The 24540-nt window shown below is 40.9% G+C and overlaps 1 protein-coding gene across 3 annotated transcripts in view; it reads left to right on the plus strand.

Annotated features, from left to right (window-relative positions):
• Nucleotides 1-8124, plus strand: part of Tet1 (tet methylcytosine dioxygenase 1) — a 49382-nt gene extending 41258 nt beyond the window's left edge. For 2 of the 3 annotated variants that reach the window (XM_075980126.1, XM_075980128.1), the window contains one exon: nt 511-8124. In XM_075980126.1, the coding sequence (XP_075836241.1) occupies nt 511-1316 (806 nt within the window). In that variant the 3' untranslated portion in view covers nt 1317-8124. Of the gene's footprint in view, nt 1-491 lie in introns of all 3 variants that reach the window. The other variant, XM_075980127.1, reaches the window with a different exon arrangement.
• Nucleotides 8125-24540: the final 16416 nt, after the last annotated feature.

Genomic DNA, 24540 nt, shown 5'->3' on the forward strand with positions numbered 1-24540 from the left:
TCTTTGCTTTCCACTTTTTCCCCTATCTATAGCTATGCCTGTCCTAGAACTAGCTCTTGTGGACCTGCCTCTGCCTCCCGATTGCTGGGATTAAAGGCGGCGCCACCAGCGCGCGGCTTTCCACTTTATTTGTAAAGGATCTCAATGTTTCGAGCTGAGTCTGAAATCTTAGCTCATATAGCAGTAGGATATTCAGAGTTTTTAATTTTCAAATGAATATGAAAGACAGGCAAAATGACACACAAGTTCATAGACTATTGAGACAGGAGCACTCCATACATATTTTGAAGATATCGACTAGACCATATTCTAAAGATGAGATGTGCAATTTACCTGCACAACATGCATACCTGAGATCAGAAGAGAGTGCTTGCCGACTCAGGAGTTAACAGCAGGAGGCAGAGAAACCACTAAGAGAAAACGCAAGCAACCGGCAAGTGACAGATAACTTAGAGGTTTAGCAGTGCAAAGAGAGTCAAATTGAAACCAAGCCCCATTTTATTTTCAAAGGTTCAGACAACACTAAAAGCTTCTCATCAGCCTCATCTACTCATCACCCGGTGAATGAAGAAGCAGGTACCTGTACGTACAATAACACAGCCTCAGGCGGGTTTCCAGAAACAAGTAGCAGTGTCCCCTGTACAATGCCCTCTGGTGCTAATGTAGCTGCTGGTGCTGGAACTGAACAGCCTGGTGAAGCAGCTGCTCTTCCTCAGCCCTCTCTCCCCATAGCAGACACCCCTCTCTCTAGCCCATCCGAGCAGCTACCATTCCTCAACTGTGCTCATGAACTGGATTCCTGTCAGGTGGAAGACGGGCAGCACTCTGAAGCAGAGGAGCCTCTCTCAGATGGTGCCCTCTCAGATGACCAGTCCTCCGAGGACGACGAACCTGAGATTCAGGAGTATTGGTCAGACAATGAGTTGATCTTCCTTAACCCTAGCTATGGCGGAGTGGCCATAGCACCCATTCATGGTTCAGTGATGATCGAATGTGCCCGGAGAGAGCTTCATGCCACCACCCCTGTGGAAAATGCCAACCGAAATGACCCCCTACGGATGTCCCTGGTATTCTACCAGCACAAAGGCCTGATTCTCCCCAGTCATGGTTTTTATTTCAACAGGATTAAGTTTGAGTCTAAAATTTTTAAGAAAAAGGCTGCAGAACGGAAGGGTCCTGATAAATCATCATTTGTGGCCAATTTACTGTGCAATATTCCTTCTCGTATTGCACCAACCTTAACCCGTGACAATGTTGTCACTGTGTCCCCTTACGCTCTCACGCATGTCGCAGGACCCTACAACCATTGGATCTGAAGGCTTTTTTTCCCATAATGCCTTTGCTAGTGCAGTGTAGTTCCTACGGTGCTGTTCAAAAGAAAGTCACGTTGTTGTTTACTTACTGTATCTTCATTTCACCCATTTCAACTCCGAGGTCAAATTTATGAAGTGGGTGGGTACTTAACTGTGACTATTTTGATTGAGAATTGGTGGAAGGTATACATTCTCAGCAAAGATACTGGTCTTATATCTTGGTTAGGCGTTGACCATGACAGAATCATAGTTTGGTGCTCAAATTAAGTTTCTTTACTACAAAGAGGATTTTAACAGGTTCCTATAATAAGATGTAAAAACCAAGACACACAGTGTTCGCTCTATAGTTCCTGGTGCTTAACCACATAACATGTAGTAATGAGCCGAATGATTGTTTCATGGTGCCATCCTTCCAGCATCTTCCGATCATTGCTATATGTCTGCACATTTGAAATAAACCAATGAAATGCTTTCTCTTACAATATCTCTCCTGTATAAAATAGTTCTTTATTCTAGTGATGATTGGAGGCTATTCGTTAACTGTAAATATATATATTTTTAAAAGCACTTTCTATTTTTAAAGTAACTTGAAATAGCATAGTAGCAGAATCCTATTGTCTATTATGTATGCATATTTGCATAGCAGAAAAGTCATTTACTGTGTAGAGTTTCATCCTGTTAACTGCAGCCTGTATTTAAATCTGTTCTACTCAATCAAAAAAAACTGAAAATACAAATTGCCACCAATATCATTTTCGCCCTTTTAACTAGAAAAGTATTGTCTTTAGTGTCCTCATGATTGATGTTTTCATCATGACACATGTTTTCAGTGGTAGAAGGGGACAGATTGGGATCAATCAAATCCTCCCAGTGTTTCCACATGAGAATAGTTAAGTAACTTTTCCCTCCCAAATGAGAAAATATCCTTTAGAAATAATTGAGGGGGAAAAAGCTATTACCACTATTGCTTCTGGCCCAGAGTCACATAAAAAAATTATGCTGTAAGCCAATTAAGAGCCTATTCATTAATCTTAACCTTTTGGGTTTAGGTTATTGACAATTTAATTGGCAATTCAAACTTCTTTGGTAATCCCCATTTTGAAGGTCACAGGTAAAGCTGGCATTCTGATTACTTTTGTGTTCCAAGGTTCCTCCCATATATATACCAAGAAAGACACCCTAAACAAAACCTAGAACCAAAAGAAATTCAAATGCACAGGTGCTATGACATTCAAAGAATTGGATTTTCCAGAAGTCCAGGAACCCTAATGGTGCTTCTCAGATGCCATACAAAGTCCACGACTATCATCATAATCTCGGTGCAAATGCAAACAGTTCCAGCAAAGCTCTCTAGAGAATAACTTATTAAAATAATATATGGTGTGAAGTTTCTGACTGAGGGAATTGAAGAGGTCGGGATTGTAAATAAAGTGTCCATCAGCATTCCATCTGCAAATAGATGTGTGACTACATTCAGTAGGGTATATACAGTGTATCCAGTGGGGTAATTTGTTGACCTGATTGTTTTGTGTGCCTTAGATTTCTGTTTCAGAACAAGTCTGTTTTCAAAGCCTAGGGTTTCTTACACGTGTTTGTATGTAACTGATTCTTTGTTGCTTCAGGTGTGTCAGTATTTGTTAGTGTGTGCTATCAGGAAAGCTCCCTTTGAAGTTCCCTTTGAGGTTTTAGGCCTTAGCTCCCACTAGAAATTGTTTCCTTGCCATGCCGTGCATTTATTCATCCATTCATCCTCAAATGCACATTTAATTTAATCTTTACATTTAATTGATCCATTTGATTTTGTTTTTCCTTGAATCACCACCTAGGACACAATCTAAAAGGCAGTGGTGGTGCACACCTTTAATCCCAGCAGAGGCTGGTGGCTCTCAGTGAGTTCTGGGCAGCCAGAACGAAAAATCTAAACAAAACAGTAATGATTTCCAACTTGAACCTGCTCTGTAAACCACACTGCCCTGAGACTGTTGAGTGCTGGCTATTAAAGGTGTACGCCACCATGCCTGGCTCAACATGGTCTTATGAAAAAGCAAAGGAAATTTCTTTGAGATGACCTAACACTCTTACTGAGAAGACTGGTCTCATTGTTACATGACCTCCATGGCAACTCAGCTGATGCTCTGAGGACTTTCCTGGTAGACCAGGCTAGCCTACAATTCACAGAAATCTGCCTGCCCCTGCCTCTGCTGAGATTAAAGCTGTACTCCACCCCTCCAAGCTGTTTTTCCTTCTTGTGCTTGGCAGCCTCATATCTACCATATATATGTACCTGGTACCAAATGAACCACGTCATTTAGCTTCATGGACATATATTGTTGGGACATGAGGCTACAGAGGTAAACTTTTGCAGCGTGGTAGCAGAACTGCAGGCCAGTCACCAATCACTTAGCTGAATGATATCCTCAAGTAGCTGACTTGATTAACAGGAAGTCAACTACTTTCTAGTACTTTTACTCCTAATCAACATTCCACAATAGTATGTACAAACTAACATGTTGAGAGACTTCTATGTGGGGTAAAGCTGTGACATCACTGACGTCTTCCATCAATCATGGGCACATTTAGCTGGAATGTGCCAACTGAGGAGGTGGATGCAGTCTTTAACAAAGTTGCCTTTAGTTACACCACTCAGTGTATCGTGATGTCGTGATTTCACTGCAGTAGAAGTCACAAAGCTCAGGCCCTGTGCCCACAGAACAGGTGGTACCTATCAGCGTGGAATTGCGTGAACACCACTCTGTTCTTAGAACTATACAAGTTCTCTCACCCCGGAAGTACAGTCTCACGGAGAACTATCCTTATTTTTGCACAAGTCAAAAATAAAACAGCTTTCTGTCCTCCAGGGAGGTTCAGAAAAAGAAAAGTAATGGTAAAATTAGGTCAAGATTCCCTTGACTATCAGTGAAAACTAGCCTATTAACTCTTACCTATAAACAAGCCAGTCCTTGTCTTTGCCATTCTCTCTGGAACCTAGTGTTCAGAGTACTTGAGGACTGAGTGGAAATACGCGGAGGAAAGCGTATTTTCAGTGTATATACTCCCTGGTTGCTCAATTCCTTCCTGCCCCTGCCTAGTAAAATGCCAGCAGTTACTTGTGATGTGGCCATCTTTATAACTGGTTTATTGTGCATAGCACTCCCAAGCTTGCTGTGCTTTGTTTTTCTCCAATGTGGCATATTTAGCCCTGTGGTTGTTTGCTAGGTTGTTGAAGACCTCTAGATTTTTCCAAGTGAAGCAGGTGTTCTCATAGCATGAGAAAATATATAATGCCAATCCTGTTATCAGGAAGGCCATTCAGACAGTGAGTCCTACACAACCTGATTCCATGTGAAAATTCCTGAGCATGCTTTTCTGTTACCTGTGTACTAGAAACGGGCTTCTGTATTGAGTTGTGGAGCTGGACATTTAGAGTCTTGTGGGTCTTGTGTAGTCAGTCCTGAACTATGGTTGAGAATGTTGAATTTCTTCTTTTGAAACTGGGTTGCACTATGCAGCCCTGGCTTGCCTGGAGCTTGGGGAGACATAGACCAAACTGGCCTTGTATGACAGAGGTTCTGGCGTGTGCTCAGAAAGCATTCTTATCCACCTTCCCACCCTAGACTTTGTTTTTTTTGTTTCTTGTAGTGCTTTTTCTGAAATTCCTACTTTATATATCTTTCTTACTTGTTAGGGTATAGACACAGGGCACCCTGCCCAGATAACCTTTTATTGGCCCCAGATAACCAAAAGGCTCAGAATATGTTCTTCACAATATCAGTTTAACCCTTAGGCCCCATTGTGTTCAAAATTATATTGTGGCTGTATGAAAAGCCCCTATAGGATTAATTTTCCTTATTCCTTCTGCACCTTCTGATTTCCTTGTGATTAAAAATCTGCTCTTGTGTATCCTGGCTCCATCTCCTCAGATCATCCCTTATGCGAATGCCATTGTTTGGATTCCTCACTCCTGCCTTCCTTTTTGAGACACCATCTCCTATAGCCCAGGCTGCCACAAAGTCCAATCCCCAATTTGGCTCAATCTGTAATCCCAACTGCTTGAGGGGCTGAGGCAGACAGAGCTCTTCCTGACTATGCTGGAATGGGCACCATTCCCCAAGACTGCAGGAAGAAACAAGAGTGCAGCACTTTGCAGTTAGGAGTAAACAATTTAAACCATACTCATTCTCTTGTATGGCTTTTTCAACCGCATCTGCTATGTTACAAATCAGCCAGGCCGTTTTAGTCAATCTTTCTAGTTTCCTAAGCTAGATTTAGTCCTGAAATTCTTCAACTGCGATAGTGTAATGCTAACCCCGGTTATTCAAACCCCCAGCTCAGACCTTACAGCCCCAAGGCACTACACAAGATCTAGGTTCCAGAATAAGCTCTGGTGCTTTTCTTTTTAGCATGCCTAGCTTGAAACCAAGAAGTACCTGTAGCATTTCTTATTTGTGCTCTTTGTGTAGACAACAAAATCTAGGTGATTGATATTTTGAAAACAAATCGGATATTAACAAAATAAGCATTTCTCCCTTGGTATGGTCCACACACCTGTAACACCAGCTCATGGGGAGACTTTGGTAGGATTTGGTAGATTTTAGTAGGATTTAATAGTAGGATTTTAGATTTAAGACCAGCCTAACAACTTTTGATCCCCAATATTGATACCAAACACAGCTCTCTGTGGCAAGAATGGCTAGTACCTTACTCCATGCCACCGAGCAAGTCTAGGAATATAAATAATGTGGGTGCTTTGCTTCTGTGGGTGCCATATTGCAGTGCCCATAGAAGCCAGTGTGGTCCCCTGGAACTGGAGTTCAGCTGTTGTGAGCTGCCATCAAGGTGCTGTAAATCTAACCAAGATCCTCTGGAAAAGTAACAAGTGCTCTTAACCAGTGAGCCACCCACAAATTCAGAGTGCTACATGTAAATATACAGGAAAAACTGAATTAGGGTTTTACTGAATAGAGCTAATAGAAAAATATATAAATTATTTATAAAACATGTTTCTCAGCAGTTTTGTTTCTGTTTGTTTACCTAGTTATATTCAAGTTTTCATTTATGCATTAAAGATTAGGTTTGTGGTTTTTACTTTATTGTGTGTAGAGCAGGTTCGCAATATAGCTCTAACTGACCTGGAAAATTCACTATAGTCCAAGACCAAGTTCTATGATTCCCTAGGTGCAGGGATTGCATGTGTGAACCACCCTATTCAGTGATCAGAAGCATAGAGAATAACCCTTTACTATTCATAGGAAGACAAAATAAATTTTTCACCAAGTAATTTTTTAAATAGGACTTTTAAAGCACCTCACAATCAAAGTTTAATATATTTGTTTAAATATATTGAGATGAAGGTTTCTTGAAGGCAATGGTGTTATCTGAACAACTTTAGTTCCTAGCCCTTTATTATAAATACACAAAATTGTCTCTAACAGGTTGTATTGTCTCTAGATTGTATGGTTTGTCTTGTTGGGTTGGGTTTGTGTGTGTGTGTGTGTGTGTTCCTTCTGCTTCGCTTGTAGCCATATAAATCTTTGGAGCAAATATACATTTACCTAGAGAGTTGGAAATGGTGAGATGTATTTGTAAAGTTTCTAGTAATCTCCTTAATAGGTTATTTTACCGACCTCTCTATATGGAAGTAGTATATTTTGACTGTGATTACATTTTTTGGCGCATAGGGAGAGGGGGAGGGCAAAGTAACCTTGAATATTCAAGTAAGACCCCCTTTTAAGCTGGCCGTTACCAGCACCTGTTTGTGCTGGAATCAAATGACTGTATTTGACTTTACAAACACAGCTCATAGAAAAGATTAAATATTTTTATTGCAATGTATGGTCATATTTTTTTTAGCCTTTATGGGGTTAATATTGTGATAAGTGCTTTAAGAGAAATATTTTTCCAGAAATGGTTTTCTAGCTAAAATTATGGGCAGCTTTTGCATTGTGATGTGTGGGTCGATGGTTATATTTGGGTTACTAGGAAATCCTGACGTGTTCCCTAAGGAGAAAGCTGTTCGATTCCATGGCAAAGAGAACAACATTAAATTCTAGTTCAATTATTTCTCCACAGTATGAATGAACACGCATGCCATTAGCTTGGTTTACAGGTGTATCATTGGTGGGAAGAAAACACTCATTCATGTTCAGTGCTGAATTTCCCCTAGGTGCATAAGCATTTTCCTAAGTTAAAGCCCCGCCCCCTAACTCTTGGAATACGTTTACTGTTGATTTTCCCCTATCGCCATCCTACTGCTGTATCTCATTAATTTTTTAATAAGTTTTTATTTTAGAAAATGCTGTTAAGATTCCAAAAAGTAATTGATTTAGTTCTTCACATATGAGGGAAAGCACTTCACATTAAATGGAAAGAGATTCTTATAGCCATGATGGTTTTAATAAATGATCAATACTGAGTCCTCTGCACAGAATGGAACACTTCCTAGCAGTACTTGAATACTTGTAAGTTGGAATTGCATGTTACTTGAAAGATCTAATTAAGCTAAATTTTGGTGCACAGCAGTTGTATATGATTTCATGTTTATGTAGCGAAATACATTGAAATGTACTACTAGTATTGAAACATAAATGTAAAAATAGTTGTGGAAATTGTCTTATTTTCCTTATGTCTCATTTGTTTAAAGCATAAATTTTCTTTTATTGTTCTAACTAAGAATAAGTGAATACTGTAATTGAAAATATATTTTAAATCTTTTTGTCATGTGTTTTTTTTTAAGCTATTGCAAATTGTATCATTCCTGATTATACAGAACTTTGTGGGTGGTATAAAATAAATTTTATACTTCTATTTTGCACCTGGTCGTCTAATTTTTCTTTCATCTTCAAATCTTATTTAAAAATCTACCTACCGCTGGGCGGTGGTGGCGCACGTCTTTAATCCCAGCACTCAGGAGGCAGAGTTCAAGGCCAGCCTGGTCTAAGAGCTAGTTCCAGGCCAGGCACCAAAGCTACAGAGAAACCCTGACTTGAAAAAAAAACCTAAAAAATAAAATAAAATAAAAATCTACCTACCATTCCCAGTTTTATTACAAAGGACTTATTGTTTAAGCAAAAGCAGAAAATCAGCTGGGTGGTGCTGGCACATGCCTTTAATCCCTGCAGAGGCCGGCGGATCTCTGTGAGTTTGAGGCAAGCCTGTTCTACCAGAGCTAGTTCCAGGACAGGCTCTAAAGCTACAGAGAAATCCTGTCTTGAACAACCAAGAAAAAAGAAAAAAATGGCAGAAAATCAGTGCTACATGCTGTATCGGAAGACATGCTTAGCATGTCCAAAGTCCCAGATCAATCCATGGAACCAAAGAAAGGGTATGTTTTAATATTTTATGTGCCTAAGTGTTTTGTCTGCATATATGTCTTTGCACCGAATGCATGTCTGGTGCCTAGAGAAGCTGGAAGAGGGCATTCACTTCCCTGTTGGAATGACAGATGAGCTACCATATGGGAACAAGGAAACCCAGGTACTTAGATGTTGACTGAGATTTCTGTCCTGCCTGGTCCTGCAGCCTTTCAGTCCCACAAGAGAAATCACACAGAGGTCTACATTAATTATAAACTGACTGGCCTAGTAGCTCAGGCTTTTCTTATTAGCTAATTCTTATATCTTATATTCGCCCATTATTCTTGTCTATGTTAGCCACATGGCTTGGTACCTTATTCGGCAAGACATTCATTTTGTTTCCTCTGCATCTCCCACACGACTGCTTCCATTGTCCCAGCATTCTCGTTGCCTTGCCTATACTTCCTGCCTGGCTACTGGCCAATCAGAATTATATTAAAAATAATGCAAATGACAGATAAAAGCCCATTGTCCTATAGCCAGTTTCTTAAACACTGAGCCATCTCTCTCCAGTCCTCCAAAACATTTTTCCATCACCCCCTCGAATAATCCTACTGTCTGTAGGCACCTGTCATCTCCCATGTGACTGCCCTTGGTAATAACTAAAGTGGGTTTTTTGTTTGTTTTGTTTTGTTTTGTTCTGTCTGCAAGTCTGTCTGCATTCCAGAAGAGGGCACCAGATCTCATTGCAGATGTTGTGAGCCACCATGTGGTTGCTGGGAATTGAACTCAGGACCTCTGGAAGAGCAGTCAGTGCTCTTAACCTCGAACCATCTCTCCAGCCCCAAGAGTAAGGTGTTGTTGGTTGTTTTACTCTATTTGGGAGGCGGGGAGCTGTCACTCAGCTCCCAAATAAATCACACGCGGAGGTTAGCTTGGCTCATTTCTAGCCAACTTCTTAAAATGATCCTATCTTTTGCCTCTGAGCTTTATCTTATTTTCTGTAAACCTTACTTCTTTTTCATGGCTTCCTGTGTGGCTGGGGGTGCTGGCCCCTGCTGTCATCCTCCTTCTCTTGCTCCTTTCTTAGGTTCTCCTTTTTTTTTTTTAACGTTTTTGTTTTTTTATTTATTTATTTATTTTTTTTAATATTTATTTATTTATTATGTATACAATATTCTGTCTGTCTGTATGTCTGCAGGCCAGAAGAGGGCATCAGACCTCATTACAGATGGTTGTAAGCCACCATGTGGTTGCCGGGAATTGAACTCAGGACCTTTGGAAGAGCAGGCAATGCTCTTAACCACTGAGCCATCTCTCCAGCCCCTTTTATTTATTTATTATGTGTACAACATTCTGCTTCCCACACACCCGAAGAGGGCGCCAGATCTCATTACAGATGGTTGTGAGCCATCATGTGGTTGCTGGGAATTGAACTCAGGACCTCTGGAAGAGCAGTCAGTGCTCTTAACCTCGAGCCATCTCTCCAGCCCCAAGGTTCTCCTTCTTTTTATTCTCTTTGCCTGCCAGCTCTGTCTACCTTTGATCCTGCCTCATTATTGGCCGTTCAGATCTTTATTAGACCATTGGGTTTTTTAGACATGCAAAGAAGCACAGCTGCGCAGAGTTAACAAATGCAGCACCAACAACAGTTACACACCTTAAAATAATTTTCTACAACACTAAAGTGATTATAAATTGTATAGTTTTTGCCATTTTAAAATAAAGGTGGAATAGAGTGAACAGTTTATTTCACTTAGCATACTGTTCTCTAGATTAGCCGACACAAAGTCCTTGCTTTGTGTTTTGTTTTGGTTAAGACAAGGTCTTGTGTTACAATCTGTTTTGGCCTCAAACTGGGTGTCAGTTACTCCTGCTTGAACATTCTGAGGTCTGAGATGATAGGTGTTTGTATACCAGTGATATTTTAGATACATGATCAGATGTTGCCCACACTTTTTCTCAGTCTTCTGGTGGTTGATTCATATACCTGAGCAGAAACATTTTTGTAGCTTACAGTATGCTAGCACTAGTCCTTTCTCAGTTGGAAAATAGGCATAGAAAAGTTAAATCACACTGGCTGGTTGTTGAAAGGGTAGCCACTTGTTTGTTTCTCAGCTGCCTGGCAGCTCAGAACTGAAAGAACCAGACACAAACTGTATTGATTAAAACTCTGCTTGGTCAATTACTTAAGCGAATTGCTAGCTAGTTCTTGCATTTAGAATTAACCCATATCCGTTATTTTATATTTTACCATGAGGATCATGGTTTCAACACGTCTGTCTCTGGCAGCGGCTCCATGGCTTCTCCCTGACTCTATCTCCTTTCTCTCAGTATTCAGTTTAGTTTTTCCCCAGCTAGCTAAATTCTGCTTTCCTAAAGGCCCAAAGCAGTTTCTTTATTCATTAATGGTAATCTCAGCATATAGAGGGGAATCCCACATCAGCTGGTGGTAGAGCATTCTTTTAATCCCATCACTCTGGAGGCAAGAGCAGGTGGATCTCTGAGTTTGAGACCACCCTGGTCTAGAGTGGATTCCATAGCAGCCAGGTTTATACAAAGAAACCTTGTTTTGTAGTGTGCAGTGAGGGAGAAAAGGAGCTAGGGTTGAATGTAAACCTACACCACTTCCATATGCATAGGATATGATATCTACCCTTAATTTTGGAATCAATTCCATTCATTGTGCTCAAAACTAGTAACAATATGCAACTTGCTTTCTTCTTTCTGCTGTTTTGTTTGATCTCAAACTTTGAATCTCCAAGAATTTGAGAAATAGCACCAATCACTTTGAGTTTGGTTAAGACTTAAACTAGCAAAGAAAGCAAGAACCTGTGAGAATATTCAAACTTCGGAGGGGAGAGAAAGAAAAAGAAAGAAAAAAAAGCCAACTGTGAGTGACTCCACTCACAGTTATCAGCCTGCCAGAGGATGGGACAGGAAGATCACTGGAGCCGGTGGCCCCTACTACCAGCCTCAGCAGCACAAGAAGACCTTACTAAGAGGCAAGGGAGGGGCAAGAACACTAGGGATGCAGACTAGCTGATGAAGAGCTTGCCTATATTCATAAAGACCCTAGGTTCCACCCTTAAGAGTGTGTAAATGGAGCATGGTGACCTAGCCTGCAGTCCTAGCACCTGAAAGATAAAGGTCATTGTCAGCTGTATAGAATGAGTCAAAGTTGCCACAGCAGTATGAGACTCTAAAAAACAAAACAAAGTGAGAACGACTTAGATGGTTCAGTGGGGGTTGGAGAAGCTTTCTACCAAGCCTGAGCAAGGTCTAAATTCAGTCCTTGGAACACACATTATAATAGGAACGAACCAGTTCCTGCCAGTTGTCCTCTCACCCCTACACATATTCTGTATGAATACACATGCACACAGACACCTCTCATATAAATAAATATTTTTTGAAAGATTGTGGATTATTTAAAAAAAAATAAAGACTGCCAGAGTATCTACTTTTCAAAAGGCAATTAAAAGTGTCTGGGAATGGTGTGAGCACACACAGTCCGGTCAGTTGAATAAAACTGAAAGCTCACAATTACTCCCATCTGCTGTACACAGTCTAGTCTTTCAACAATGTGTTGAACAAGGTACACAACAGAAGAAATCACTATTAGATAGTTGGTGCTGAGGATACTTGGGTTTTATATAGGAAACAATTGCACTGGATTATTTTTTTCTTTTGTTTTGTTTTTCGAGACAGAGTTTCTCTGTGAAACAGCATTAGCTGTCCTGGAACTCACTCTGTAGACCAGGTTGGCCTCAAACTCACAGAGATCTGCTTGCCTCTGCCTCCCGAGTGCTGGAATTATAGGTGTGTGCCACCACCACCCGGTTTACAGTGGATTCTTAACTCACACAAAAAATTAATTTGAAATGAACCAATCAGGTTTATGTTCCTCAGTTGGAGCTCAATCTCTGGCTTATGTGTACAACAACTTCTTTTACTGTTTTTATCCATGATTCTCAAGAGTCAGATATTAAAGTATAAACCTGATAAATCCACAGAGCAACAAAAAAAAAATCAGCCGACCCTTCTCTCCAACGTACCAGATGGAAAAAGCCCGAGGATCTTTCCAAGCCCCTCTTCATACCTTCTTGTGACCATCTTCACCCAGATCCTCCAGAAAACTCTACGGTTCATTATGGTTAGTGGAACGCGGACTCTGCCCCTGAATGAAGGTTTAACTTATTGTTTGTCTCCTAGCAACAACACAAACAAATCCGCAACATTTGTGAGATCCAGTACTACAGACTGACTCCAGTTCAATCTCTGTGTTCTCCACTGTGGAGGGAGAGACCTATCTCTGACCTGCTCCGATTCTCTAGGACTCCTTAGTGTTGGCATTCACATGCCCACACATCATTACACACATGCAACAGTAAAATTGCACACACATGCACTCGGGAGTTAGAGGCAGAGGGAACTCTTGCCACCCTGTTCAAGGCCACCCTGATCTACAGGGCAAGTTCAAGGACAGCCAGTTCTACACAGAGAAACCCTGTACTGGGGAGAGGGGGCAGGGATCCTCAAGAATTTGAAGTTAGCTATAGGCCTTTAGACAGCAAAAAGTGTCTGAGAAGAGGGCAGTAGATAATTTTTTTTTTTTTTTTTTTGGTTTTTCGAGACAGGGTTTCTCTGTGGCTTTGGAGCCTGTCCTGGAACTAGCTCTGTAGACCAGGCTGGTCTCGAACTCACAGAGATCCGCCTGCCTCTGCCTCCCGAGTGCTGGGATTAAAGGCGTGCGCCACCATCGCCCGGCGATAAATTTAATTTACATAAAGTTAAGATTTGCACATGAACTGGATGGGCACAGTGTTCTCTCCTTTAATTCCAGCACTTGGGAGGCAGAGGCAGGTAGATCTCCAAATTTGAGGCTGGCCTGGTCTATATACATATCATCTACCAAGTCAGTTAGAGCTAGCTATTGTGGTAGTTTGCAAGTAATTGGCCCCCACAACCTTACAGGGAGTGGCACTATTAGGAGGTGTGCCTTTTTTGGAGAGGGTGAGAAACCCAGACCCCAGCATGTCCATAGTCCTCGCACAATCTCTGAGCATCCTGGCTCTGAACTCAGAGCCAGCGAAAGAAACACACCCTGGATCTGGGACCTAAGCCAGCCAAAGAAACACTTTATCCCTGAACCAAGAGTCAGAGGAAAAATACCCTGACCCTGAAACCAGAACCAAAAGAACACACTTTGCCCCTAGAACCAGAGCCTAAAATTACAGCCTAGAAAATAAAAAGGACCACAGAAAGAAACACAGTTGAGCTTTGAAGTCAGAGCCATCTCTGCCCAAGACACGAAACCAACTGATCCCCGAGCAGGAAAACCCAACCAATTCCTTTGTAGGGAAGTAGTACCTCTAGTTTAGAGGCAAAATCTTTTCCGATCCTTAGCCCAGGGAAGTAACTACCTCTAGTCTAAGGCATGCCATCTCCCTGACCCCTGACCCCATGGGCTCCTCCCCTTATGGGAGGGGCCAATCAGAGGCTGGCCACCCATAGGGGGCTATCCTGGGTTTCTTGCTCTTCCATATGAAGTTAAGTATCATTCTTTTGAGGTCTTTGAAGAATTTTCCTGGGATTTTGCTGGGCATTATGTTGAATCTGTAGATTGCTTTCGGTAAGATTGCCATTTTTAGTATGTTAATTCTGCCTACCCCAAAGCATGAGAGATCTTTCCACTTTCTGGTGTCTTCTTCAATTTCTTTCTTCAAAGATTTAAAGTTTTTGTCATACAAGTCTTCCACTTGTTTGGTTAGAGTTACTCAGAGATATTTTATGTTATTTGTGGCTATTGTGTTGATTCTCTGATTTCCTCCCCTGCCCTTTTATCATCTGCGTACAGGAGTGTTACTGATTTTTTTGAGCTAATCTTGCATCCTGGGGCTGGAGAAATGGCTCAGAGGTTAAGAGCACTGGCCAGTCTTCCAGAGGTCCTGAGTTCAACTCCCAGCAACCACATGGTGGCTCACAACCATCTGTAATGAGATCTGGTGCCCTCTTCCTGACTGTAGGCATACAAGTAGACATAATACTGTATACATAATAAATAAATAAATCTTTAATAGAAAATCTTGTATCCTGCTACATTACTGAAAGTGTTTATGAGTTGTAGAAATTCCTTGGTAGAATTTTTGGGATCACTTATGTAAACTATCATATCATCAGCAAACAGTGAATGTTTGACTTATTCTTTTCCAATTTGTATCCCCTTGATCTCCTTTTGGTGTATACTTTAAAGATATCTTGTCTTCAAATTTGGGTCTAAGGATTTGTTGCTTTAGAAAAGAGGTTTTTCTTTTGTTTCCACAGAGGATGAGAACCTGTGGAATCCTTCCAGACTAATGTGGTTTGATGGACCAACATCTCCTGAAAAGGTCACCTTGAACACCCCTCAAAAAATTACTTTGTCCAATAAACAGCGGAAAGCAGTTTGAAGAGAACTACTCCCATATTCCCAAATATTGTTTATAAATGTTTGTTTACATTTAAGGGGGATATGATATAGAGATAAATACTTTGCATTGGTATGGATATTGGTTTATTTATATAATTTTTTGTTTATTTTTAATTTTTTAAATTTTTTCCATGATTTTTATTGAGTTCTACATTTTTCTCTGCTCCCCTCCCTGCCTCTCTCCTTCCCCCTCCAAGCACTCCCAAGGTCCTCATTCTCCCAATTTACTTAGGAGATCTTGTCTTTTTATACTTTCTACTTACCATGTAGATTAGATCTATGTAAGTCTCTCTTAGTGTCCATATTATTGTCTAAGTTCTCTGGGATTGTAGTTTGTAGGCTGGCTTTCTTTGCTTTATGTGTAGAAACCACCTGTGAGTGAGCACATGTGATAATTGTCTTTCTGTGTCTGGGTTACCTCACTCAGAATAATGTTTTCTAGTTCCATCCATTTTTCTGCAAAATTTAAGCTGTCGTTATTTTTTTCTGCTGTGTAGTACTCCATTGTGTAAATGTGCCACTTTTTTTTTATCCATTCTTCGATTGAGGGACATTTAGGTTGTTTCCAGGTTCTGGCTCTGACAAACAAATTTGAGCATAGTTGAGCACATGTCCTTGTGGCACGATTGAGCATCTTTGGATATATACCCAAAAGTGGTATTATTGGGTCTTGAGGAAGGTTGGTTCCTAATTTTCTGAGAAATTGCCACACTGACATCCAAAGGGGTTGTACCAGCTTGCATTCCCACCAACAATGCAATTCTCTGAATTCGAGGTCAGCCAGGTTTACAAAGTGAGTTCCAGGACAGTCAAGACTACAGAGAAAACTTGTCTTAAAACAAACAAACAAAATGCTATAGGCGTGTAGAGATGGTCCAGTGTTTAAGAGAATTGACCATTCTGCTCTTCAAAAGGTCCTGGGTTCAGTTTCCAGAAATCACACAAGATTGTGTGGTTTCTAATAAAATCTAATACCCTCTTCCAATGTGAAGAACAGGTAGATAACATACTCAAGTACATAAAATATACAAATAAATCATTGTCAGGTGGTGGTGGCAAATGCCTTTAATACCCAGAGGTAGGCAGATATCTGAGTTCAAGGCCACCATGGTCTACTGAGCCAGCTCCAGGATAGCCAGGACTATGCAGAGTAACCCTGTCTTGATAAACAAAACAAACAATTAAAAATTGCAATAGAAGAGAGTTAGTGTTGACCTCTGACTTTCACACAGCCATACCCTGGCAAGCATACAAGAAACACATCCAAATAAATAATGTCAATAAAGAAAACTTTAAAAGAGTGGCAGGGTTGGGGAGATTGGCAAGGAAATGCCACAATCCTTGTGGGAATGTAAAATAGTACAGCCACTGTAAAAATAGCTGGACATTATGTCAAAAGATAAATATAGAATTATCATATGACCCAGAACTGCACCCTCTGATTCCGTATATCCCCAGAAGGACTGAAAACAGTTCGAAGGAAAGATGGTGAGTGTTATGCAGAGGAGGGAAGAGAGAGAGATAAAAAAACATGTTGAAGCAGGGTCCAGTTATGTAATCCTGCCTAAACTGGTATTCACCACATAGACAAGGCTGGTCTTCAACTTGCAGTCATCCTCCTGCCTGGGATTATAGGGAGGTACCACGCAGGCCAGCTGGAAAACTCTTTTCCTTCTGTCATTACAGTTTCTTTGCTGGAGTTCTCTAATACTCAAAAGCTTGGTTATAGAGTGGGTTTATAAGGCCTCGTAACAGAGGGATAATGAGTTTAGAGTAAGGTGGGCATGACAAAATACCAAAATGTCAACCAAAATTACCCCTTGATAGAAAAGAAAAGAAAAGAAAAGAAAAGAAAAGAAAAGAAAAGAAAAAAGAGCAAGAAACACTAAGTGTGGTGCACAAGTCTGTTTCTCAGCCAGTCAGGAGGCTGAAGGAGAAGGAATACAAGTTCTAGCCTTGCCTGTTATAATGACATTTAAGTCCTGCCCAGGCAACTCTGTGAGACCCTCACTATAATGTTGTCCTCTTTTTAAATTTTTGCTGCCTTTTAATCCACGCTGTCCGAATCAGCAACTGCAACTCCACTGCTGTGAGCAGTGGTTAGGTCCTGAGGGCTGCAGTTTAAGGGGATTCTGGTCCCTCAGGCACCGACTCTTTCAAAACTAGGAAGGGAATCTAAATCTCTGTTCCTCTAAAGAACTCAAAATTCAACTGGGCAGTGGTGGCGCACATACCTTTAATCCCAGCATTTGGGAGGCAGAGGCAAGCAAGATTTCTGTGAGTTTGAGGCCAGCGTTGTCTACAGAGTAAGGTCCAGGACTGGCTCCATAGCTACTGAGAAACCCTGTCTTGAAAAAAAACAAAAACAAAACCTCAAAGTTTGAGGTGGAATTCTACTTCTGCTCCTCAGAGAGGCTGAAAGGGAATTAACTTATCTCTTCTCCTTCCTACATCTCTTCAAAAGCCATCCTGCGATAAACAAGCCCTCGTGGGGTTCCCTGCTCCTCTTTAAAATCCCTTCTCCACCTGGCTTCTCCCTACCACTTTCTATCAGCTAGTTGCTTTTGACTGCAGGTGGATTTTATTTAATCAAACATCTTTGCATCATTAAACAAATATTCCAGAACACAAACAAAAGTAACACACCTTAAAATAGTGTTCTACAACATTATAAAGTACAAAAAGGACAAAATACAAAGAAGACTGGGTAGCAGTGTTTTTGCAGAATGTTCAAGGCTTGGGTAAATCTCAGGTAACATTCTCTCTCTCTGAGAGAGAACATCATGACAAAGCAACATATTTCCAGGTTTCTAAAGATACTATGGGGCTAACTAATGAAGCTGTATTTTGTGTGTGTAAGACTGGGCCTGGTAGCTCATGGTTGTAATCCCAGAATTTTAAGTCAGTAGCAGAATTGCCACAAGTTTGAGGCCAGCTTTGTCTATAAGTCAGGTTCCAGTCTAGTCAAGAACCAGTGCCAATCTAGTGACATTTTTGTCTCAAAAAATAAAACAAAGCCACTCACAAGAAAAAATATTTTTGTCTAATCCTTTTAGGTGCAGTCTATTTCCTGATGAAAGTGTAGGAATATCTTCAGAGAAGTCAGTTTATATTCTGCCAATAGGAAAAAAAGAGAAAGGATTGAGAAAGATTTTCTTGCCTAATCACCTTTGAATAAAAGTAATTTTTTAATTTGTTTTTTTGAGACAGGGTCTCTCGGGGTAACCCTGGCTGTCCTGGAACTCACTCTGTAGACAAGGCTGGTCTCCAGCTCACAGAGATCTCCTGAGTGCTGGGATTAAAGATGTGTGTCAACATTGCCTAGCTAAAATTAATTCTTAAATCAAAGAGGAACCTTTGATTTAAGCCATTCTGGTTTCCTTCAGGATTGTTCATAGATGCTTACAAGTAGAATGAACCCAAAATAACCAACGGCTGAAATAAACAAAAACATATTGTGTTCATATTGTAAACATAAAAAGGAAGTTCTGGAGACAATGTCTCTTTCAGTAGCTCTGGCTGCCCTGGAATTTACTATGTAGACCATGCTGGCCTTGAACTCATGGAGATCAGACTACCTCTGCCTCCTCAGTGCTGGAATCAAAGGCATAAAAGAAGTGTGTCCCCATGCCTGATTTACGCATGCAGTATCACAGAAGCCGGAACAGGGAAACAGATTCAGCCTGGGGATACAGTCACAGAAGGCTATGATGTTGTATGGCACTTCGTTTGCATTCTGATAAATAAAGCTTGCCTGGCTATCAGAGGGCAGAGCTAGCTAGCCACTAGTTAATCATAGAGGCCAGGCCGTGTTGGCACACACTTTTAATCCCAGCACTTTGGAGGGAGCAGGAAGATCAGGAGTTCAAGGCCACCCTGGGCTACTCGAGATTGAACCAGTCTAAAAGAGAAACAGAGCCAGGTGGTGGTGTCTCATACTTTTTTGCCTTTTTTTAAAAAATTTATTTATTATGTATACAATATTCTGTCTGCGTGTATGCCTGAAGGCCAGAAGAGGGCACCAGACCTCATTACAGATAGTTGTAAGCCTTCATGTGGTTGCTGGGAATTGAACTCAGGACCTTTGGAAGAGCAGGCAATGCTCTTAACCACTGAGCCATCTCTCCAGCCCTCATACTTTTGATCCTAGAACTTGCAATCTCATGTCTTTGATCCCAGCACATGGGAGACTCAAGCCTATAATGTGAACATCAGGAGGAGGAGGCAGTAATAAAAAGCGGGTGGAGACAGGATCTCCCCCATTCAGTCTGAGGGCTGGGTAGAGGTAAGAACTCTCTAGTGGGCGCTCTACTTCTCTCATCTTTCAGCTTTCACCCTTGATATCTGACGTGGGCCTTTTATTATGAAGACTAATTAGGACCATACTTGAACCTCCCTTTTGGTGCTGAGGGTAGACTTCACATCAGCTAGAAAGCCTGGCAGTGCTCTTAAAAGCTGAGGCTTCACTTCAGCCCCAAGACTCCATTTTTATTTATGTGTGTCTGTGTGAGTGTATGTTACATGAGTACAATACCCTAGGAGGCCAGGAGAGGGCCTCAGAGTTACAGTTGTAAGAGGCATGGGGCTAATATGGCGGCTGGGATGGAACTCTAGGCCTGTGGGAGAGCACAATGTGTTTCTCATTGCTGAACCATCTGTCCCGCTTCTTTTTGCTTGTTTTTAAAACAGTGTTTTCCTCCATAGCCCTGCCTCTCCTCTATCTTAGTATGAAGAGCAGGCTGGTCTATAAGTTACAGAGATATCTGTTGCCAAAGTACAGAGATTAAAAGTATATGGCACCATGCCTGGCCTTCTTTTGGAACTTTTTGATAAGGGATATCAGATTTTACTTTACTTTCTTTCTTCCTTTTACTGCTAGGAAACTTGGCCCAGGGTGTTTTGAATATATACAAATTTCTTTTTTTAAAAAATATTTATTTATTTATTATGTATACAGCATTCCTTCCATGTATGTGTGCAGGCCAGAAGAGGGCACCAGACCCCATTACAGATGGTTGTGAGCCACCATATGGTTGCTGGGACTTAAACTCAGGACCTTTGGAAGAGCAGGCAATGCTCTTAACCTCTGAGCCATCTCTCCAGCCCCCTATATACAAATTTCTATAGTGCGAGGACAGTTATATATAAATATTTGGTTTTTCGAGACAGGGTTTCTCTGTGGTTTTGGAGCCTGTCCTGGAACTAGCTCTTGTAGACCAGGCTGGTCTCGAACTCACAGAGATCCGCCTGCCTCTGTCTCCCAAGTGCTGGGATTAAAGGTATGTGCCACCACCGCCCGGCAACATTACGGCTTCAGGGTGACATTAGTAAGGATGAAAAGTAATTGTTGAATATTTGTTCACAAAGTTAGACTTTACCAAATTGCTATAAATTATAGCTAGGTGGGGGGGAAAGGCCCCTCAATGCTTGAAAAACAAAGGATGTGTAACTGTGGTCATGTGATCATAAAATTTAACAGAAAAATACATGGAACAACACAAAAAGCTAAATATTTTCTTACATTTGTTGGTTTTTGTTGAGGTTAAATGAATAAACAAAATAAAAAGGAAAGGGGCTGGAGAGATGGCTCTGGGGTTAAGAGCACTGATTGTTCTACCAGAGGTCCTGAGTTCAATTCCCAGCAACCACATGGTGGCTCACAACCATCTCTAATGAGATCTGGTGCCAAGTTCTGGCCTGCAGGGACACACGCAGACAGAACATTGTATACATAATAAATAAATAAATCTTAAAAAAAAAAAAGGAAAGGAAAGGACACGACTGCTCCTAGGTGTGGTGGAAGAGAAAGTTTATTGTAGATATGTGGGAAAGCAGAATCAGAAGCAGGGACATCTGGGAGAATTCAGAGTGGACATGACCAGGCTGAGCTGAGCCACGTGAGAGTGGGGGTAGAAGTGAGAAGGGAGAGAGGAGAACCAGGTGCAGCAGCCAGGAGGCCAAATGTACAAGTGGGATGGGTAACCAAAATGTCTGGATTATATAAAATAAAGAGTATAGACAGTTATAAAAAGAAATAAATAGTTTAAAAAGATAAAATAAAATCTTTAAAGAGACTGAATACAGACAATCATAAACGAGTAAAGAAAATTAAGCCATATAAAGATGGAAAATACACAGAGAGTCTGGATTATGTATGTATATTATTGTGTTTTCTTTGAAATTTTTGACTGTGAATGAGCTAAGTACAGAGAGACATTTCATTGTATGGGCTGCTAAACTAAACCAATATATATTTTAAAGGTATCTTGACTTCAGTATTTGGGTCTAAGGACTTGTTGCTTTGGAAAAGAGATTCTGCTTTTGTTTCCACAGAGGATAGAAAGGTGTGGATTCCTTACTGGCTAATATAGTTTGATCAAATAAGACCCCCTGAAACAATGGCCTAGATGGTCCAACATCCATGACAGCTTTAGGACTGCTGGCTGAGATGAACCTACTACACAGGATACCCCATGAAAGACCTGATTAACAGTGGCCCCCATCAGCAGGGAGTAGTAGTCTTGTGAACAACGCCCAAATTCCCTAAATGATTGTTTATAAATGTTTGTTTACATTTAAAGGGGGATATGCTATAGAGATGAATACTTTGCATTGGTATGGATCTTGGTTTATTTATATAAATTTAAGGTCAATTTTGTTGTATGTATATTTCTTTTTTTTTAATTTATTTATTTATTAAAGATTTCTCTCTCTTCCCCGCCACCGCCTCCCATTTCCCTCCCCTCCCCCAATCAAGTCCCCCTCTGTATGTATATTTCTGTGCTTGATTATGGTATTGTGTTTGTGCAGCTTATTTAAAAATGTAATGTATAATTAAGAAATACAAGTTAATAGTCATCTATAACAGTCAAGCTTGTAGTCATGTTATGTTTTCTAGATGTACAGAGATATATTTCAGATGGATAAGGTATTCTTCAAACCTTTTGATGACTAACAGAATATGGCATTTAAAATGTTTTAAGAACTTAGGCTTTTCATGGCAATGAGACACATTCATTCGCTCCTGGCAGCACTGATCTACTTCAAGAGGATGATGGGCATCAAAGAGGCTCCTTATGGTGCTTATTAGCTGTTTGGGCAAGAAACTGCTCTTAACTGGACTGTTTGATGTTGTACTGTATGAACCGGACATGCATGACCCAGAGAAAAAATGACTGCTGAACTTGCCTAAAGGTGAGACAGTCCTTCAGGGTTCCCACTTCATGAAAGAGTCTGCAAGACATTTTGCAGGACACAGAAGAAAGCAACTGATGACCTTTGCCAATACAAGACATAAGAGATCGTCAAATTTTCTGCTTCATGGAAAAGTCTGCCAGATACTATGGGCCTGTTGGCTGAAGATGGATGCCTTAATGTTACAGAAGAACTTTGGACGACTGTCAAGGTAGTGAGATGTCTCTGTCAATTCTAGAATCTTGGAAGTTTCTTATAAAGCACTTTCTGTTTATTTAGGTAATATTATATCTGTCTGGAGTCTTTGGTGGAGTTTAAGATGGTTATAATCATAAAAGATAATTTAGATATAAAACTTTAGACTCACAGAGAGGATAGAGCATTTTCCTTAATTTGCCAAATATAAATGGACCAAATATTGTAACTATAATTCTTGGTTGATAACTATTTTTTATATGTAACTTTACTATGTTACAATTAAAACCTTCCCTTTTATTTAGACAGAAAAGGGGAGATGGTGTGGGATTCCCCTCTGTGAATATGTTTTATTACCATTGGTTAATAAACTGCTTTAGGCCTATAGCAAGGCATATATAGAGGGAAGGGTCAGGGAGACTGCCCTGTAGCTGCTGAATGAGACAGCTGCTAGACACCAGCCAGATCCTTACCAGTAGGCCACAGCCTCATGGTGATTCACAGATTAATAGAAATGGGTTAATTTAAGATGTAAGAGTTAGCTAGAAGTATGCATAAACTATTGGCCAAACAGTGTTGTAATTAATATAATTTCTGTGTGATTATTCAGGTCTCGGCAGTCAGGAAACAAAGAGCAGTCTTGTCTACAATAAGCTAATTCATATTGAGAAAGTGGTCACCAGCAGGCACAGGGCAGAAGTAGAGGGTGACTAAATTATTAGCTATGTGTTTCTTTAGGAGGAGGTGATGAAAATGTTCTTCAAATACTAGGTGTGATGATGGTATGTTGTCAATATATTCAAGTCTACTGAACTGTATAGTTGTAAACATTCTAGTTCGTGCTGAAGAGATGGCACTGTGGTTAAAAGCACTTGTCTCTCCTGTAGAGGACATGGGATAGAACCCTGTGGCGGTTCACAACCACCATTAATAACAGTTACAGGGAATACTTTGTATTCTTCTGACCTCCAAGCATACACCTGGTACACATACATACATGCAGGCAAAAACCTCTCCAGAAATGAAAAAGTAATCTAAAAAAGTTTGTAAAAATTCCACCTTGCTCAGTGGTTTGTATCTGTAAGTCACAGGCACTATAAGGCAGAGGCAGGAGGATTTCTTGAGCCCAGAAGATCAAAACCTTTCAGGGTCACATGTTGAAAATATATATACACAAATGTATAGCAGGTCTCACTTTGGACCAACAGCTCTCTAATAATTACACCGAGACCTGTGTGTGTGTGTGTGTGTGTGTGTGCGTGCATTGTTGTTTTGTCCATATGTATGTCTATGTGACAGTGTCAGAAGTTACAGTTGTTAGATTCCGTATGGGTAGTATTACATTTGGGGCCTCATCCCAGCCCCTGGCACCCATATTTGGAGTACTGGGCAGGAAAGTTCCGTTCAAGGCCCCTCCTCTGGGAGTTGCCTTAGTCCAAACTCCACCTCTGAGAAAGTCGGCCAAGTGGTGACCCCTTCCCAGAAGGGTCAGGAAAACCAGCCAAATGGTAACCCCTCCCCAGGGAAGGTCAAGACCACTCCCATAGGCTATTGAGGCTGCCCCCCAGAGAAAGATCATGTGGTTCTCGGGTTTTACATGGTCTCCCCTTCTCTTTCTTCCCCTCGCCATGCCACGGGGATCATTGCATTAAACATGGGCATCTTTTATTCTGTTTGCTCTGATTGGAATTATTTGCGGGAGAGGGGAGAGGCTCGTTTTAAGAAATATCCCTAACAGGTATTGGGGTTTGAACCAGGTCCTCTGGAAGAGCAGTCAGTGATATTAACTAGTTAGTCCTTCCACCTGCCCCACCATGGAGTGTTTTAATTATGAAATCTTGTCCTTAGGTTAGATATGTTTCCAACTAGCTCTTTTTTTGTTTTGTTTTTTAGAGACAAGGTTTCTTTCTTTCTTTCTTTCTTTCTTTCTTTTTTTTTGTTTTTGTTTTTCGAGACAGGGTTTCTCTGTGGTTTTGGAGCCTGTCCTGGAACTAGCTCTTGTAGACCAGGCTGGTCTCGAACTCACAGAGATCCGCCTGCCTCTTCCTCCCGAGTGCTGGGATTAAAGGCGTGC

The sequence above is a fragment of the Microtus pennsylvanicus genome, chromosome 7 (genome assembly GCF_037038515.1).
Source record: "Microtus pennsylvanicus isolate mMicPen1 chromosome 7, mMicPen1.hap1, whole genome shotgun sequence".
In the NCBI taxonomy this organism is placed as follows: Eukaryota; Metazoa; Chordata; class Mammalia; order Rodentia; family Cricetidae; genus Microtus; species Microtus pennsylvanicus.